The 19,840-nt window shown below is 43.2% G+C and overlaps 1 protein-coding gene across 12 annotated transcripts in view; it reads right to left on the bottom strand.

Annotated features, from left to right (window-relative positions):
- Positions 1-18,922, bottom strand: part of CPVL (carboxypeptidase vitellogenic like) — a 60,992-nt gene extending 42,070 nt beyond the window's left edge. The window contains exons 1-5 of one of the 12 annotated variants that reach the window (XM_088654201.1): positions 18,332-18,375; positions 18,004-18,126; positions 11,084-11,142; positions 3,913-4,121; positions 1,793-1,911 (exon numbers count right to left, since the gene is read on the bottom strand). In XM_088654201.1, coding sequence (XP_088510327.1) covers positions 1,793-1,911; positions 3,913-4,105 — 312 coding nt within the window. In that variant the 5' untranslated portion in view covers positions 4,106-4,121; positions 11,084-11,142; positions 18,004-18,126; positions 18,332-18,375. Of the gene's footprint in view, positions 1-1,792; positions 1,912-3,912; positions 4,122-10,520; positions 10,631-10,941; positions 11,048-11,083; positions 11,143-16,714; positions 16,752-17,378; positions 18,127-18,290; positions 18,376-18,798 lie in introns of those variants that run through there. The other 11 variants (XM_088654208.1, XM_088654206.1, XM_088654200.1 and 8 more) reach the window with 11 other exon arrangements.
- Between the last annotated feature and the right edge of the window lie 918 nt (positions 18,923-19,840).

Below are 19,840 nucleotides of genomic sequence, written 5' to 3'. Positions count from 1 at the left end.
TTATACTGCAAGCTCAAATCTCTTCAGAAAATGCCACTAGGATGTTGTTTTAGGTCTTTGCCTGTAAAACATTCTGAAAACTCATCCACTATTCTTTCTAAAGTGGTCTCAAATCCCACTCATTTTAGAGACATCTGGGCCAAATTGCCAACTCCTTTAAACATGTCAGTTCCCCCCATCTCCTAAGCAGAAAGTACTAAGAAGAAGTTGTAACCTTGCACACTTGCAGTATTTTGGTTGTCCTCATAAAAGTTATTGACCTAATACAGATTTTGGAATTCTTCTTATGGCTCACTTTTTTCTCTGGCAAAAAATAGATTTCATTCAACTCATTCCTTTCTGGAAGGTAAGGAACCACATTATGCCAGAGTGAATTACACAAGGAATCAAGCGATGCAAATCTTTATGAGCAACAGGTTCTAAATTCAGCTCTTCACTTTATTCAGAGAGCTCTCTCAATTCTAACTAAGGACTCTTAAGGATCATCCTTTATGTCCCTGCATGTTATCTATTTCATTTAATTGCTTTTTGTTCATTTATAAATACTGTATTTTTCTGTGTATAAGACGGTGATTTTTGCTACTAAAAATAGGCAAAAATTGGGTGTTGTCTTGTACACAGATGTAGCTGCGGCTGCGGTGATTGGGCAGGTGATTGGTGGTTGTGGCGAGGCGGGCAGGTGATTGGCGGATACGGCAAGTGGGTGGGTGGGCTGTTGGTGGCGGCGAGCAGGCAGACAATTGGCAGCTGCGGTGAGGTTTGCGATCGGCAGTGGCTGTGGCAAGCGATCGGCAGTGGCGAGCAGTTGGGTGAGCAATTGGCGGAAGTGACCTCCCCCACCCCCACTCCCCAAAAGCTAAACAACTTATTTTCTTAATTTTTGGTTTTAAAAAATACATGGGGTCTTATACATGGGGGCGTCTTATACATGGAAAAATACGGTGATTAAAACGACACTCCTACATATTCTAATGAAAAGCTAGGTCATTAGTATTGAGAGCAAAGAGAGTGTCCAGAATTTGAAAGCTGACATAAAAAAAAGTCAGATAACTGCTAGAAAAACTGTGTCAAAGCAGCGAACATTTTGTTTCAAAAGGGAAAAGTCTAGGTTTGCTGATAATGGCAGTCAATTACAGAAACCTTTCAAAGCAAATGTGAATAGGATATTAAATCAGGGTTTGGTATATTCCAGTTCCAATATAGCATGGACTCACTGAACAATGTGCTCTCCATCTCAATTTCCTTTCACAGCAGACATTTTGCCTATTGGTCCAAAATGTGCTCTGAACACTTTACTCCCACGTACGAAACATACAGCTACACAACTAGTTATATCTCCCAATATCCCCACCCACAGGGCTGTTCTGGAGGCGGCTTATAAACACCACATAAAGGTAAAGGCAAAGGTACCCCTGACCGTTAGGTCCAGTCGCAGACGACTCTGGGGTTGCGACGCTCATCTCACTCTATAGACTGAGGGAGCTGGCGTTTGTCCGCAGACAGCTTCTGGGTCATGTGACCAGCATGACTAAGCCGCTTCTGGCAAACCAGAGCAATGCACAGAAACCAATAATCTCTCGTGTTTGATCACAAGATGATGCACATAACTCACATTTGTATTTGGCTATATGGTTACAGTTCTGCCTTCTGGTCAGTTTATGTACTACATGCCAAACATTAACTTTTGGGAAGCAGCAGGGCTAGCACAGATCTTGTCCAATATCTACGATGATGAAATGGAAGTTTCCTTTGAAAGCTTTAATATGGCAGCATATCGAAACAACAGACCCACCTGAGCAGGGAAGAACCAGAAGAAAAGATTACTGTTGTGAGTCTTGTTGACGGTCAGATAACCTGAATAGCTCTTCACATTGGGTCCTGGAAGATGGCCTACCAGACTTAATTGCCTTCCTGTTAGAAAGAATGACAAGTATAATTTTATTTCTTACATTTATATATCACCTTTATCTTTCAAGGATCTCAAGGTGGTGTGTGTGGTTCTTCTCCTCCCCATTTCATCCTCACAACAACTCTGTGAGGTAGGTTATTCTGGCGACTGGCTCAAGGTCACCCAGTGAACTTCATGGCTAAGTGAGGACGCGCTTTAAGAAGTGTCTGGAAGTTCAGGTGCATGGGAGATACATCGTTTTTTATTTGTGACGTTGAGTAAAATAGTTTGTTTTTTAAAAAAAGAACTCCTGTATTGGAATTAACTCCATTTTTTTCAAGACGCACACAGAAAGCGAAAATAATAAGCAGCTTTGCAAAGTATAATAAGCGTATGGATGATTTGCTCTATATTTAACATCTCCTCTCAGCATCATGAACAATTACAAAGTGCTTGCATTGGTCGGCAATCTGGTCATATGTAAGGGAAAGAGAAAATGAGTGGCAAGCCCAAAGAAAGAAAAATAATCATTAGTACCAATGGGGTATTTTTTTCCAACGGCTCCCCTCCCTGCATGCTGCCTTCCCAATAAGGATTATGTGGTCCCATGTCTGTGATTAAGAATAAATTAGCTGTGATCTTAAAATTGGAGTAGGCAAATTCACAAAGGTTAAGGCTATCAAGGCCATTCTACAATGAATATCTAATTGTAGAATATCTAAAGAACTATTACAGTTCCATGAAAACGCGAGCAGGATTTGAAATATGAGCAACAGTAGAACAACATTAAGGATAAATATAATAATTACTATTACTACCGGTACTATTATTTTAATATTTATACCCTGCTCATCTGGCTGGATTTCCCAAGCTACTCTGGGTGGCTTCCAGTACATATAAAAACATAATAAAACATCACACATTAATAACTTCCCATACAGCGCTGCCTTCAGATGTCTTCTAAAAGTTCATATGGAAGATCACAACGGAACACCGTGATGGAAACCAGAGCGCACGTAAACGCTGTTTACCTTCCCGCCACCGAGGTACCTAATTATCTGCTTGAACTGGTATGCTTTCGAACTACAGTGGTACCTTGGTTGTAGAACTTAATCCGTTCCAGCAGTCCGTTCGACTCACGGAACGGTTTGAAAACCAAGGCGTGGCTTCTGATTGGCTGCATTCAAATCTTAAGCTTATATGACATTTTATCTGGTATATTATTGTAGGTGTTGATTTCGTTATATTATGTTATATCATTTTGTATTATCAGTTATATTATTTAGTATGTTAAGTTCTAAGACTATTGAAATGGAATAACATTTCAAATCAGTGTCTATATGCTTTTTGTCTTACTATATATATGTGTGTATATATATGGCTACATATATATAGCTCTTCCCCCCCTTTTTTTTCTTCTTTTTTTTTCTCCCTTCTCTTTTTTCTTTCCTTTCTTTTGTTATTCTTTGTTGTTGTCTGAATATGATTTTTTTTGTTAATATGCTATGTTGTGCTTTTGTTTTTGGTTAAATGAATTTCATAATGTATTCTGTGTTTGTACAATTGAAATAAAGTCTATTTTTTTAAAAAAATGAAAACCAAGGCGTGGCTTCTGATTGGCTGCAGGAGCTTCCTGCACTCAGTCGAAAGCCGTGGAAGCCGCATCGGACATTCAGCTTCCAAAAAACGTTTGCAAACCGGAAAACTCACTTCTGGGTTTGTGGCGTTTGGGAGCCAAAACGTCCGAGTACCAAGGCGTTCAACAACCAAGGTAAAACTGTACTAGGTTGGCAGAAGCTGGGACACAGCAAGGGGGGGCGTTGCTCAGCCCATCATGCGGATTCAAAATGCCGACGTTCCGATCGGCGAACCCAAGAGGCTCAGTGGTTTAGACCACATCACCACCCGCTTCGCAACTCTTAACTAATGCATTCTGCTGCTATGCGTAGAATTCTACACAGGAGATAATGAAGAAAAGGTGGAAATGATTATATATTTAAAAATAATAAGATGAGCACTTTTACCTTCCTCGGTTTTGCCACTTTCAATGTAAGGTGTTAGAAACAGCGGTTTTCCAGGGTCTCCTCCCAACGACGCTCCGTACTTTATTCCCCGAAAAGCCCTTCGGAACACACTCCATCGCTCCTGGGTGAAGACTAACTCCAAGCTCAAGCTCAGACTGAGCAAAGCCAGCAAGACCTGCATTATCTTGCCCATCTTTTCATCCAGTTACCTTAGAATAAATTAGATTAGAGCACAATTTTAAACATGCGCTGCTGCGGTTTTGTAAAGTCTGTCTAGATCCTCCCCTCAATAGTAGCTCTGGGATGTTATGCAACATCTACCTCAAAGTTAAGGGCTTTCCCGTCTCTGTTCCTTCTCATAGCTGAGAAAGCAGAAGTGGTTACAAGTGCTGTATTTTAACAAACACAACTAAGGGTTTGTTTCTCCTGCTGTGTCAATCTGCATTTGCAGAGTGTCGTTCGCATCAGAGAGCAGGTGGGGATACCCAGTATGCATAATAATAATTTTGTTATTTACATGCCGCCCATCTGACTGGGTTGCCGCAGCCGTTCTGGGCCGCTCCCAACAGAATATTAAAAACACAATCAAACATCAAAAACTTCCCTGAAGGACTGCCTTCAGGTGTCTTCTAAAAGTCAGATAGTTTCCCCGCCGCTGTAGCCCCTCCACAACTCCCATTCATGAAGCTCTCATCTGCGCATGCGCAACCGCTGTCTCAAATTTGCGCGCTGTTCTTAAGTACAAAGCAAATGCAGCCAAAGTTTTCTAATTAGATTGAAGCTGGTATTTGCAGAGTAACTACAGGATTGATAATGGATCGTTGCTAACGTCATTTGAATGTGGCTTCAAAAACTAGAAGTGGGAGAGCACTAAGATGTGGAGGAAGCGGTAATGTGAACATATTCTAAGACTGCAGTTATAACTCCCCTTTCTGGGAGCGAGCACCATTGAATTCAGCAGGGCTTAATTCTGCGCAGACGTGGTTAGGATTGCAAGAGAGTGCATCTTGTTAAGAGCAGACAGAGAAGGAATAGGAAAGTCTGTGGAATAATAATAATACTTCTACCCCACCCATCTGGCTGGACATCCCCAGCCACTCTGGATGGCTCCCAACAGAATATTAAAAACACAATAAAACATCAAACATTAAAAACTTCCCTAAACAGGGCTGCCTTCAGATGTCTTCTAAAAGTCAGGTAGTTGTTTATTTCCTGGACATCTGATGGGAGGGCATTCCACAGGGCAGGTGCCACTACCAAGAAGGCCCTCTGCCTGGTTTCCTGTAACCTCAGTGAGGGAACCGCCAGAAGGCCCTCAGAGCTGGACCTCAAGTGTCCGGGCTGAACGATGAGGGTGGAGATGCTCCTTCAAGTATACAGGTACTCATCCCCACTCTCTCTATCACATAATTCTAATTGCATAGGAGGGAGATGAAAGACTGAGGGCCCAAGCAGTCACCAACAACTGAGACAAGAAAGTACACAAGCAGATGGGTTGGGAAATGGCACTCTTTCATTTCCTTCTCACCAAACCCTGCAATTACAGAGAGTACCTGGTTAATTCCAAACAGGACTTCGAAAGGAGAAACCTATACAAGTCATACCGGAAAGGAAAGGGTTTTCAATCAGCAGCTGCAGAAGCAGAATTACTTTTTTAGAGACGTCCTGCGTAAGCCCAGCTGCAGCTGGAGAGACCAAAGTTAAATCAATGGCAATTCCAAGTGTACACAGAGTTCGTGCAGCAAAGAAGTGCTTTCTGCTGCAAAAGCAGGCTGAACTTTTCTTTAACCTAGTTCTAAATTGATTTTCAAGCATTACAGATCTATACAATGCAGCCCGGCTGTTAGTCACACATTTCAACTCAGAGCAGGATGACCTCTGAAGCCTCTACTCTCTCCCACGTCCCAATGCTAGCCTTGGAGAGAACAATCGCTGAAGGAAGTCGGGCATGCTTTGTTTCCCTATAACAAGACAGACCTTGTTGGTGCTTTTATGCAAAGGAGAAAATGTGTAACTAGAAGGCAGCAATGGTAAGAACTACCCAAGGGCTGTTTCTCACATTACAGGCAATATGAGTATTGCACTGGAGCCACATCTCTAGGGTTACTGTCCGGCCATAATGCTACTGGCCCAATTAGAATTTCACCCTTTTGACCAGCTACCAGAATTTGCGGATGCAAAGCCAAATAGAAATCTAGCTGAGCCATTCTAGCTGCTAGCACACCAGAACCTGCCTTATACAGTCATACCTTGGTTTAAGTACGCTTCAGTTTGAGCACTTTCAGTTTAAGTACACCGCCGCACCGCATGCACAGAAGCGATCTGCGCACTTTGCGCATGTACAGAAGTGCTCTATTGACGCTTCACGCGCACGCGCTATCGCCGCTCGGATTAAGTACTTTTCGGGGTGCGAATGGCACCCCGGAACCAATTAAGTACTTAACCTGAGATACCACGTAAATGTTAATTTTTTTCATCTACAATACTGTCTAATTTATTTTATAGTACGGTACAGGACATTGATTATTGCCTTCATTTTATAGATCAATGGTCTCATTAGACAGTAAAATTCATGTTAAATTGCTGTTTTAGGGGGTGTTTTTCATCATCTGGAACGGATTAATCCACTTTCCATTACTTTCAATGGGAAAGTTCACTTCAGTTTAAGTATGCTTCAGTTTAAGTACGGACCTCCGGAACCAATTAAGTACTTAACCTGAGATACCACTGTACAGGTTCGTACCTCGGAAGTTGAATGGAATCCGTTCGACTTCCAAAACGTTTGGAAACCAAGCCCCTGCAGCCAATCGGAAGCTGCACTGGAAGTTCGGGTTCCAAAGAACGCTCGCAAACCGGAACACTCAATGCCGGGTTTGTGGTGTTCGGGAGCCGAAGCATTCGACTTGCAAGGCGTTCGGGATTGTTTGAGTATTGTCTTCACAGACTGGCAGCTCTACTCCATGGTTTCAAGCAGAGCATCTGAAAGCCAGCAAAGCAGGTCTTTGCAGGGCTCACAGCAAATATGGTATCTGGTTCCTTCCACAACAGGAGCCAATTTTGCAGCTGGAGTCAGTCTGCCTGGTGACTGGTCAGAAACAGAAACAGGTGACATCCACCACAGCCATCTTCCCTTTCGTTCCCCCGCCCTGTGCGTTTAACTTCACACCTCAGCATTAAAAAAGGCTCTTCTATCCTACAATAACAAAGCCTAAATACACGTAAAGCAAAAGTATTGAGCTGCCACTGCCTTTATATCCTTTGCCTTCCTCAGTACTGAATTTCAGATTGTAAGCTCCTCTGGGCAGGGACCTCTCCTTTTATACTTTGTAAAGCACCATGCCCAGAAATGACACTTTATCAATCAATGTGTAATGGACCACTGGACACAGGACAATGCTGCACTGGGAAGCAAATCCAGTTCCCCCTTCCCTTCATGCTCAGTTGATGCTAGCTAGCATTATTTCTAGATATGGTTTAATACTAGAAAAAGTATGCAAGAGAAAGCATTGTTAACTCACAGTGGAAATTACATTTATGAACTCTAAAGGGAGTCATGTGCAATGTAAGCTGTGCCTCTGTACTGAAAAGGCTAACAAATACATCGCCTTTTCTTGGCAATCTATTAGAACACTCCAGTGACAGCTGTCCAAAGTAGAACAGCTAATCAAAGGTTTAGAATTCAGAGACAAATAGATTGGTGGAGGGGGAGAAATGGCAATATTCTATTGTAGCAAAAGGGAGAAGGATGCATTAGTTCCACCCATATAAAAACCAGTCAGCCACTCAGGCACACTTATAAAACAATGGCAGAATTTTCTCAATGGATGAGGAAACAGACAATGTTATCAGGCCACCACAGCCGTGCAGAATGGGGACTAGTGAACAGCCAGCCTGAAAGGGCATCCAAGACACCGTTTTCTTCCTGAAATGCCAAGTCCCTTCTTCATTGGACTGTACAGATATACTAAACTTTGCATCATCTCTTCAACCTGACTGCCTGTAAGCAATTTTTTTTTTTACACCTTTGGTATCATATAGAGCAGGGGAACACTTTCACTAGGAATCTGTTTCTTTCGTTTTTGCTTTATTGCTCTAAAAAAGAGCTGATGAAAAATTAAACTAGAAAAAAAGTTTTATGGTCCTGAATCCTGTGGGAACACAGCAAACATTATTATTTAGCAATGTGAAATCCAGTGGGGTGGGGAGTAACATTTTTGTTGTCCTCACATACTTAGAAGCGTGACTCTCAAAAGTGTTCGCAACAACCAATACAGTTTCTCCCGAATATATTATTATTATTATTATTATTATTATTATTATTATTATTATTACTTTATCACCTCCCATATATGCCCCAATGTGATGTATAAAATATGAGAAAAAGAGCCCAAAAATTACAAAAAGAAAGAAAAAATAGATCAGTTTAAGAACAATGCAAAATGGATAACTATGGCAGAGAACTTTTCATCTAGATGGGAAAGGCTGACAGAATAACTGCTTAATATGTTCTAAAGCAGGTGGTCTTCTCCTTTCTATACAATTGCAAATCTATGACCAGAGAAGAGAGGGAGTAAACTATCCTACAGGAATGCAAATCTTCAAATATTGGTATTCAGTTACGAGTTCAAATAGTGTAGGGCAAGTAAGAACTGCAACAAAATGTTGCAGTTGTAAAGTGTTCCTGGCAGCCAACCATGCCATCTTAAATGATAGTCTATTTTACGGGTAGTCTGGCAAAAGATGGCAGGGCTCCTGCACCTTTGCACAGAAGAAGGAAATACTGTATTAACAGGTGCAACTTGAATGACAAGCTACCTAACTATTTTCCATTCTGGGGCAATCAACATTCCATAGCCATTGAGGATGTCCTAATTGAGCTGTTTGGGGGTTTTATTCTACAAACGCTTGAGGCTCCATCAATTCTGGGTGGTTGTGATTTGGTAACATAAGGATCCACAGTTGAAGGATGGGTTTGCTATTAGTAAAAAAAAAAAAAAGGTAAAGGACTGCTGACAGTTAAGTCCAGTCGCGAATGACTCTGGGGTTGTGGCGCTCATCTCGTTTTACTGGCCGAGGGAGCCGGCATACAGCTTCCGGGTCATGTGGCCAGCATGACAAAGCCGCTTCTGGCAAACCAGAGCAGCACACGGAAACACCGTTTACCTTCCCGCTGTAGCGGTACCTATTTATCTACTTGCACTTTGACGTGCTTTCAAACTGCTAGGTTGGCAGGAGCTGGGACCGAGCAACGGGAGCTCACCCCATTGGGGGATTCGAACCGCCGACCTTCTGATCGGCAAGCCCTAGGCTTAGTGGTTTAGACCACAGTGCCACCCGCGTCCCTTGCTATTAGTATAGGATCAAAATTCATGTCACTTTACTGTACTCCCACTGTTTGAATTCTCTTAAAAATCAACATGATCACAACAAGTGAATTAGTACTTTGATCTGCATCTCCTTAGAGAACAGGTTAGCCGGAAGGGCTCTCCACCCTTAACAAAAAAATCTCAGTTTCAAGGCAGCTGCTATTAGGCCAATATTCTTAAGTAGGGAGGGAAAATGAAAGAGCTGGAAGAAGAGTGGTTTGCCATAGTTTGCTTCTGAGGTAAAGTTTGAATGGATCTTCTTGGATCACACTATTACACTGCCAGCCTATACATGCCAACTCAAAAGTAAATCCAACTGAGTTAAAGTGCTTCTCATTCCCAAGTCAAGCAGGTATTGAACTGCTGAGACTCACTATACAGTGGTGCCTCGACTTACGAATTCAATCCGTTCCGAAGGCACCTTTGTAGGTCGAAAAATTCGTAGGTCGAAAAATGCCATTGTAAACGCGATTTCCCATAGGAATGCATTCGTAAGTCGAAAAACCCTATCTAAAAATTCGTAAGTCGAAAAATCCCTATCTAAAACCTCCGCGGTTTCCTTTCGGATGTCAAGACATTCGTAAGCGCACGGCCATTAGCCCCATTCGTAAGTCGAAAAATTCGGTTGTCGAGTCGTTCGTAAGTCAAGGTACCACTGTAATCTCAGCTCTTTTTCAAGCCCCAAAACATTTTTGTCTATTCTTTGTTGCTGGTTTTGGAAGGCTGGGGTAAAAATCTGGAATTTGGTTATGAGTTTCGCTAGAAAAGACCAAAAGAAATATTTGTTTCTTTTTTCAGAATATGTTGGACAAAGTCAAGTAGAGCTTGCCAAATACTTTTACCATGATAAGTTCCAAGTCAGTCAAGTGTACCGCAGCAAAACAGTGGAAGAGGCTAACTTTAATCATTAAGAAACTAAGAAAGGAATCAGATTTCTTCATGGTATTTCACTACTTCTTAGGATTACATTTTGCTTGGTAACATCTTGCTCCTCTTCCAAGCAAACAGTGAAGTATTTCACGTTCAAGAGAAAAAGATATGAAAACAGAAAATTCAAGAGAGATGTTACTCACTTGCTACAGTAAAAAATGTCATTCATAATAAAGGTTCGTGGCTCCTCAAGCTTCAGAAATAATAAATTTACATAGTTATAAAAACTTTATATTAATAATACCTGAGTGGTATTTGCTTTAATAGCTCAGCGACAAGAACAACACAGACATAGAGGGTCTATATTCTTACCTGTTACGAGTAGAAAGCTAACTTTCTCCTTAGCCAGTCCTATCAAGCCAAATTTTAGTGGAGCTACCCAAAGGACAGAATGGCTAATAACTACTTTTATAAGTACCATACGAACACAGCAGCAACAGTAAAACAACAGCTGATGCCGATTCTGTGTCAACGTCATGCCCCCTTGTGGCTAATACTGGATTATTATTTCCATTGTCAAAAGTGTAAATAAGAGCAAATATTTAGCACATTTTCCAACAATGCTACATAGCTGCTCTAAAGGCAATGCCAACCACTTGTCATCTCAAACCGATCTTACAAAACAGTCATGTCAAAAATAGTAAGATCAAACCACCGTTGTGAAACTTCACAACCACTTCCATTGTTTCCTTCCATTTGCATTCTTCTTCCTTCAAATATTGAATTTACTTACCCATTCTGCTAGTGTGATACAACATTTCCCAGTTTCAATGGAGGAGTTTGTTTCTCGTTTTCACCCAGAATTTCTATATCATTTTGCCCAAAGAGAACAGTTTGGGCTAAAAAACAAACAAACAAACAACTTCACAACTCACCAATGAAAACTGGCTTTAGCGACTTGACAGTAGAAGATGGCAACACAGATTCCTCTTAACTAATGAAAAGGGAACTATTTCACTGCATCACAGTCAACATTTCGTTTTTTGCCTCCCCATGCAAATGTGTCGTTTCCTTATCCTCACCCACCCATTCTGTAGAACTTCATGATTCACTTTCTGAGGGCTGGGAGCCTCAATATGCAATCCATTACTTAAACCCCAAACCACCTATCCCTTCTTGTTCCAACTGCATGCATTGTACGTAGCGGTTTGCCACCAGCGCTGCTCGAACGCCGTACGGACAGTGGCGGGATCCTCTACTCGCGGCTGCAGCCACGGAGGATCCTCTACATGTGGCTGCGGCGGCGCAATGGCTGCTCGCGCCGACATGCCTGTGGCAAGGCGGCAGGGCAAGCACCCCGCGGAGTGCCTTCTTGTCACCCCCCAGACTTGGAACCCGGGGGCAACACCCCCCTGCCCCCACCTTGCAACGCCACTGGCTCTCCACAAAAATTACCCCCCCCCCCTCTTTATAGGAATTATCTTTTCTTCAAGCCTAACTGCTGGGGCAGGGGAAAGAGAATGTGTGTGAGCATGAGAAAGACAGCAAGTGAAGAAATGAAAAAATGTCTCATGCATAGGTACCGTATATATGAATCAATATTTCAAACAGTAGAAACTGCAGCAGTTTACATACTCTTATCCTCTTCACAAGTGGCAGACTGCTTACCATTACTATGGTACCCACCCTGATCCAACATCAACAGCTGTACTAATTTTAACAGACATGAATAGGACAGGCATCAGTTCCTTAACCTTGCAACTACTGCCCCATATTAGTCAATGGAGAAGTGAGACTGGCCCTTAAATGCCAAAAGGTTCTCAGTTTCGTTTCTAAGGGAAACATAGAAAACAGCATCTTCTTGAATGTGTTCAAGTCACATACTTTCCAAAAACGAGTTCCCATTTTTTCCTCAAAAGAAAGTGATCTTGAAAGGACAATGAATAACTGTGCAGGGCCAGGAAACCCTATACTACCCCCCCTTTTTTTTTACAGTGCTACATTCACCCATACTTTACAATACTTAAAAATAAGTAAATGCTCTAGTCACAGAGACAGGGCTGTACTGACAATCAGGTTACCAGAGATTGTCATGACAGTGACAGCTCTACTACAGCAATGGTTGCAGGAAGGCCAGTTGTGTCTGTGCTTCTAAGACCTTGCCCTGATTCTGCCTGAAGTAATAGAAAACCCAGCCAAACTAATTTGAATAGACACACAGGAAGTTGCTTTATACCAAGGCAGACCATTGATCCACCCGGCCCAGTACTGTCAACATTGATTGGCTGTGAATCTCCAGGGTACAGGCAAGGGACATTCCCAAATCTACCTGCAGATGCCAAGAATGGAAACTGGGAATTTCTGCGTGCAGAGGAGATGCTCTGCTCCTGGGATCTGGGAATTTCCTGTAAGCAAAATTAGCACAGGCAATGAGAACTACTGACTGTTTTCAGCTCAGGACACTGGGGTGATCTAGAGCAGAGGAGACCAAAGGCAGATCAGAATCTACTGGGGGATTTTAGGGGAAGAGTAGAAAGAGCTTCTTTACTCCCAGCTGTTTGTAAAAAGTAAAGCTTCCTTAAAATAAAATAGGCTGCTGAGTAAAGATCACTTAGGGAATGGATTTTGGTAGGAATACTTTTCTAGTTCTGAAAACAAATGTTTTTCCTTGGAGATTTTCCCAACAGGTGTTTCTGCCAATGCACTGACCTGTTCAGCACAGCAAAGTTCTCACCAGTCCTTGAATCACTTCTAATCTGCTATCTATGCAGCCATTCTTTCCCAATGGATTCCAGGCCTCTAAATCTGGGCCTTAACCAGGCCTATGATTTTAGAACTTTCCAGCTTGCCATTAAAGCAGACGTTCTATTACCACATGCTAGGTTCACAGCAGTGGGAAGCTTATAGCAAGAATCGCATCCCAAAACCTGCTATCATAGCATTATAGGCCAGGACTGTTGGAATATTGGGGTGTAAATCACCAATATTCTTACTACTGCCACTGGCTTCGGTAAAGAAGACAGCAAACAATCGTAGGTGCTAATCTACGTTTATTCAGAGAGTGTGTGTTCAGCCATCACTCTCCAGTTCAGAAGAAAGTGAAAGTAGAAACAGAACAAAGAACATCACATGACAGGAGATCAGGTTACAGCTTGAGCTCCTGTGTGGGAAAGTTACAGCAATCACATAAAGTAAACATTCATCCACATGCAGCATCTGTGCCATGCAGAGGATTTATGCTAACATCTCCCCTGAATCCTGAAATGGAAAAAGATGCAAATGTGAGAGCATCATTAAGAGAAGTGAACAGACAGTTGTCATAAACAAAGTAGGACTTTCCTGCTGTGGAACTCTCTGAGACTGGATTGACCAGCTTTGGCTTCCAGGGGACCAGAGCAGTTGCTCTGTTGACAGAAACAGTGTTGCGTTTGACAACCTGTTGTTGTGGCTTAGCCTGTGTGACTGCTGCCTGTTTTGGAGTTCTAAGCACAGCTAAATTTGCAATTGCTGTGTTGGCAAACTCCTGAGAATACCTCTTGGGTCCTCTTCTAATCCTCTCAGACCTGCGTGAGAGGTGCAAATCCTGTTTACTGAGATTCTCCCCTTCAGGACTTTTGGGAGAACTCATACCAATGGTAAACAGTGGATCTAGTGCTTCAAGCACTTTCTCATCATCTGATGATGGTCTGTTAAAAACAGCATGAGTTCCTTTGTGTATGACTGTCTCCCCTGTGTCAGAGCTACTCGGGGTAGAGCCTTCAGCAAAGGAATCATTATCACTACCACTTGTGTCAGTGTAGGAATCATCAAAATCATTGGCACCTATGGGAAATTCATCAAGAACATATGTTTCTTGTGACGTAGGAGTGTGTTCTACCTCTTGAGTAAGAATCACCTCATTGGAAGAAGACAACATAACTCTGTATTGACCTTCCTCAAAACCCAATAGAATGCCTTGGACTGGGTTGCCCTCAAGCGAAGCCACCCACATTTTGGTTCCAAAAACCTTAGTGTTGCTCACATCAGGCTTATGTTGGAACAGAATCTCATAAGGAGAACACTTCTGTCCTTTAGGAACCTGTCTGAGCCACTGGTAAAGGAAAAATGAGATGCTTTCAGCCCACAGTTGTTCAGACAATCCTGAACTCAGCAGTTGCGCCTGCATGCCTGCTTCTAACTCAGTGTTAACCTTAACACATAAGCTTTTGTCCCAAGCTGCCTGGGTTTTGGCAAACTTGTGGTGAATGCCTTTGTCATCAAAAAAAGCTTGAAACTCCTGTGAAGTAAAAAGAGGAATGTCATTGGTCAATAAACATTCAATTTTACAACCATGTTTCAGTTCAACCTTAGCATGAAATTCAGAAAATTTCACAATAGCCTGCTGAGGCTTTTGCAGAGGATAAAACCACGTATACTTAGAGAAGTGGTCAGTTATCAGAAGATAGTATTTGGCCTTGCCAAGGGACTTCGGCATAGGACCAAAAACATGAGCAGAAACGATCTGGAAACAACGTGTTAGACCTTTCTTGCTTGGTTGCTTCTTTGCCACCTTAGGCTCCTCTGGACCTGTTAAACAATCATCAACAACATTAAAACATGCATCACTTTTATCATAAGATAATCTGAAAAGGTTATCTTTGTCTCTGTGTCCCGTCAAAAGAACTTTTCCATCTTTAGAAATCACACAGGTGCCCTTGTGAAAACACAGCTCAAACCCCTTCTCATCAATTTGAGAAACACTGAAAAGGTTTTGCTTCAGCTCTGGAACAAGATACACATTACTGATACTCAAATTTAGAGATTTCAGAAAAATAGTTCCTTTTCCAATGGATTTCAAAGAATTGCCATCTGCCTGTGACACGATGGAGTCCAGCTTTTCAAAAGTCTGGAACAGTCTCTTGTCGTTCACCATATGGTGCGAAGATCCCGAATCTATGATCAGATAAGACCCGTCGTCTTCTTGGTCATCAAGCTGAGTGAGCATTACAAGCATTTTGCGTGCTGTAGGGCCCTTGCTGCTGCCGCCGCCGCTGCTGCTGCCACTACCGCCGCTGCCTCGCCCCTTAGGCCCAGAAGCCTGTTGTTGACTTCCTGAGTCCTTCTGGGGTCGTCTGCATGTCTTGGCTGTGTGCCCAGGAATATTGCATAACTGGCATCTGACCACAGTTTTAAGGGCTTGTGCAGTCTCTGCAGATACACTAGGTGAGGGTGAGTAGCGCTCCCCGTTGGCCTCCGCCTGTGCGCGGGTCCTGTCCTCCTCATTAAGCAATGAAGCATAAATTCCTGCTGCAGTCATTTGCTGAGGGTCTTGAGCCCCCAGCTGGGCTGCAATAGCATTATAGGACTTGGGAAGGCTATTTAGCACTGTAAAGCAATAAATGTCGTCATCCAAATTGACGTTTCTGTCAGCTAGCTCCTGGCGTAGTTGACGCATCTGATGCAAATGGGCTCTCAAGTCTCCTCCCTCCTTCAGACGCAAATTAATTAATCTCTGAAAGAATAATGTTGTTGATCCGGCGCGCAACCTAAGGTGCTCGTCCCGAAGATGAGTCCAAACATCATAAGCATTATCTAAGTTCCGAATATGAACCAGCTGTGATGGGTCCAAATGCAGAACTATTGTTGCCCTTGCCTGTGCGTTGCGATTCAACCACCTGTGGCCTGGCAAAACGGGCGGTGCGTTCTGAATCAACTCAATAAGTCCTTGCCGGATAAGAACACATTCCATTTTAACACTCCACGTTGCATAATTTGAGTCATTTAACAAAGGACACAAACTCTTGGGTGTTTGATCTGAATCCCCGGCTTTAGCCATCTTGCTTCTGTAAGCGTGCTGCTAGCTTCTGACTTCAAAGTACAAAGAAGCTGCAAATTAGGCTTTCGGCAGGCATCTGCAATTAAGCTGCCGCTTTAGAGGTTTTATTGCCGCTATAAATCAGTCCCGGTTACTCACTGCTCCGGTGATAAGGAACGCAGACGTCCGTGCTCTTCCTCCCCTGGAACGCAGGAACCGGTGACTCCCAAGCAGGCGAAATTCCTCAGGATCAGCTGCTGCAGATTGAGGCCTCCTTGCCAGTTTACGCTTTTCAGAGGTCCGTGGATCGGAACCAGAGCTCTGCCAGAACTCTGCTACCACTGTTGGAATATTGGGGTGTAAATCACCAATATTCTTACTACTGCCACTGGCTTCGGTAAAGAAGACAGCAAACAATCGTAGGTGCTAATCTACGTTTATTCAGAGAGTGTGTGTTCAGCCATCACTCTCCAGTTCAGAAGAAAGTGAAAGTAGAAACAGAACAAAGAACATCACATGACAGGAGATCAGGTTACAGCTTGAGCTCCTGTGTGGGAAAGTTACAGCAATCACATAAAGTAAACATTCATCCACATGCAGCATCTGTGCCATGCAGAGGATTTATGCTAACAAGGACCTCTTAGATTCTCTTCATGATCCCAGGAATAACCCTGGCCTGACCCTGCTCCTTATCTGACCCACTATTTGTGCCAGGCTCCAGCTGATGGGTTTAGGAGTTTTAGTAAAATAATATTTTTTTAAAAAAACACACCAATATTCCACAAGTGTAGTATCTGTCCATCCTTGTTCTAGAAAAGAAATAAGGAAGAAATGTGTCAAGAGTCATGGATAAACTGCTGGGGTGTGTATGTTGATGATGGGAAGGACCAGATCCAAAAATGGGTGGGTTACAGCACTGCACAGCTCTACTTTCTTGCTGTGCCATTCATCACTCTATTTGCATTACCCCTTTATCCATCTTTCTTCTCTCCCTCCGGCATCCTCCCAACCTGCAAGGCCTTTTTATTTCTAGGCTCACTATACAGCAGCCACATCTTTCCCCCCTTTCTCTCATACCCCCCCACAACACACACACACACCAGGAGGCAATTGCCTAAGAAGTGAGCTAAGCAATAGTGACCTGACAGCATTCAAAGGAAGAATTATGACACAGGCTTATAATTTGTGCACAAAATGTGTGCTGCAACAACGCACCTGTGCATTTTCCTGGTGTGTGCATATATGCTTTCTAGTTTATAAGTCAGATTACTGGGAATTTAACAGCACTACTGAGTCTGATGACAGGGTGTTTTGGGCAGTGAAGAAAGAGGCATGCCTGATGTGGATCTGGGATTCTAGGGGAGCTTGGACTTAGTTTGCTTTTCACATCATCAGTCGCTTTTTATGCCCTCTAAAATAACACAAATTTTGCATACCTTGAATTTTTGTAACTTCTCGTTGCGGGTTTGCTGCTCAGCCACAGGGTCCAGAGCTGTGCAAGGCTGGGGCCGCTTGGACCTCGTTACCGATTGAGAGCTACAAAACCTATCGTTCTTTAATGTTTCCTTATGCAAGCTGACCTACCCAAAGCCTAAGCAAAACATGCAGCCGCAGAACTGTCAATTGAAGCTGGATTTAACCCGGCTTTTATAAGTCAGTTGTGCAACAAGGAAGCACCTTTCGGCCTTTCCTAACTTTTGCATATGCTGGTTTCCTTTCTAGTGCTATTATTTATCAGGAGCAGATTAAGAGGAAGTTAGGCGTTCCCCTCCCGTTCCACAAATCATTCTTAATTTATTACGATGTACCACTGAACTCATTTGAACTTACTTTGGAGCAAACCCGCTTTAGCCTGCCCTTTCAATTTAAGCCAGGCCTCAAGTGGGGGCCTTCGGCTTTCCAAACGCTGGAACAGGAGCTCAGCATACTTTAAAATGACTTTTGCCTTTGTCATCCAGTAGCCATCACCAGCTTCTGACACTGACTGACACACACACACACACACACACACACAAGATGCGGATTTGGAAGAAAAGCCTTCCCTCTCCCTGAGAAACACACCTTCCAGTTGTGGGCAACCCCTGGCACCCTTCCTTTTGGAAATTAACCATTGCTGTTCTGGCAGGTTTCCGATAACCATTAACCACACGGAGGCGACCTTGCGCTTTATTGCTCTGCTTTATCCTAAAAAACAAACATGGGAGCTCAACATGAGGCCCTTCCAAACAGCAGCAACACCTGGACTGAGCTAGTGAGCCCCCTAACCAAAAGGAAAAAACACCCCCAGCGCTGTATTATTACGAATTCTACCCTAAATGCGCCGCATCTATCATACAGCGCTCGCTTACCTGCCCAGAGACATTGCCCCAAATTTCCCGGCCTCACTCACCGGCTGCAGATCATCTGCTGACCCTCATCAGAGCCTTGCAAGAAGGCTGGCAAGCGAAGCGACAAGCCCGCATGCAGCCAATCGCAATCCCTGGAAGGGAAGGCGGGGGGAGAAGCACCCTTGCCCGCCCCCTTTGCCTATGGCGCCTGCCCATTGGGAAAGCGAAGGCGCCTTCGGCGGATCCCAAGCCGTGCCTCGCATTATTTAGGCTTCCTGCGTTCAGAATAAACATGGATTCCGCCCCACCCCTGGCTGAAAGAAACCGGTCTACATAAATAAGAAAAGCACATTTCCCATCCCTCCCCCCATCACTTCATTTCTGCAATATTAAACTGGGAGGAATTCCACCCAACAGGAGAGCAGAATAGGATCGCGCTGCGCGGGGATCTGCAATGAAAGGCCAGGTCTCAGGATATGACGCTGCGCAGTATGCTTGCAATTGAAAAGTCTGTGCCGAGGACATTTACTGAGAGATAAGTCCCGTTGGGCTTGGAATTGGATTTGCTTCTGACTAAGCGCAGTTAGAATCGTGCACGCGAGAAAGCCCTGTGTTTTCGCCCTACGTTAAAGCATCAGCAGCCGCTGTCAGCTGACAGCCCCACTCACCTCCTCCTCTCTGCTCTTAAAGAAACAGTACGTCAAAACGGCGTAGATTGCGTTTTGTGGGTTAAGTGCCCCTAACTATAGGCGTAGCCAGGAATTCTTTGGGAGGGGAAGGCATTATGTGTGGTGAGAGGTGGGGCTGAACCAAGTTATTTATGAAGCAATTGGTCAGTTATATATTCTTATTTACTTACTTAATTTAGACCCCTGTAACCCCCAGGCTACGCCCATGCCCAAACTGAGCCAATTTTTAAAAACATATTTAATACATTTTTCCCCCCACAGAACATAAAGGCAAAGTGACTTTTTGTTTTTAAACTGATGCAGCCTCAAGCTGCGTGGAAAGGCAGAGCAGAAATGTTTTCAAGTAAAGTAAGTAAAAGGTCCGTGGTGACTTGTGGTAGGAGAGAGCACAATCCACTGATGAAACCAAAAGTTTTATTACATTTCCCTGTGATTTTTCCAAACTATTTAGAAAACAGATTATATAAATATATGCGCCTGCCATATTTTTCTTTTCTAGAAAATGTTTGTATTTGATTTTAAAGGTGGATAACATTTTCCATGTTCAACACATTGTATGTCAGAAGATAGAGATATCCAGAATTTCAAAGTGATGGCATTGTTTACTAAAGGCTGCAATGCTATACACATATAGCCTTATTGAACACAATGAATACCGTATCACTGAGCACAAATGTTAAGATCACGTTCTGCATGTCATTCCAAACAAAGCAAGAAGATGGTACTGTTCCCATTAAACATGGTAGTGTGTTTAGATAGAATCAGAGAATTGTAGAGTTGAAAAGGGCCACAAATGTCATCTAGTTCAACTCCCTGCAGTGCAGGAATATTTTACCCAACATGGGACTCAAACCCACAACCCTGAGATTAAGAGTCTCATGC

This window comes from Zootoca vivipara, chromosome 11, assembly GCF_965207765.1.
Source record: "Zootoca vivipara chromosome 11, rZooViv2.hap1.1, whole genome shotgun sequence".
Taxonomy (NCBI): Eukaryota; Metazoa; Chordata; class Lepidosauria; order Squamata; family Lacertidae; genus Zootoca; species Zootoca vivipara.
Note: the sequence above shows the minus strand (reverse complement) of the source record. Positions and strands in the feature narration are given on the sequence as shown.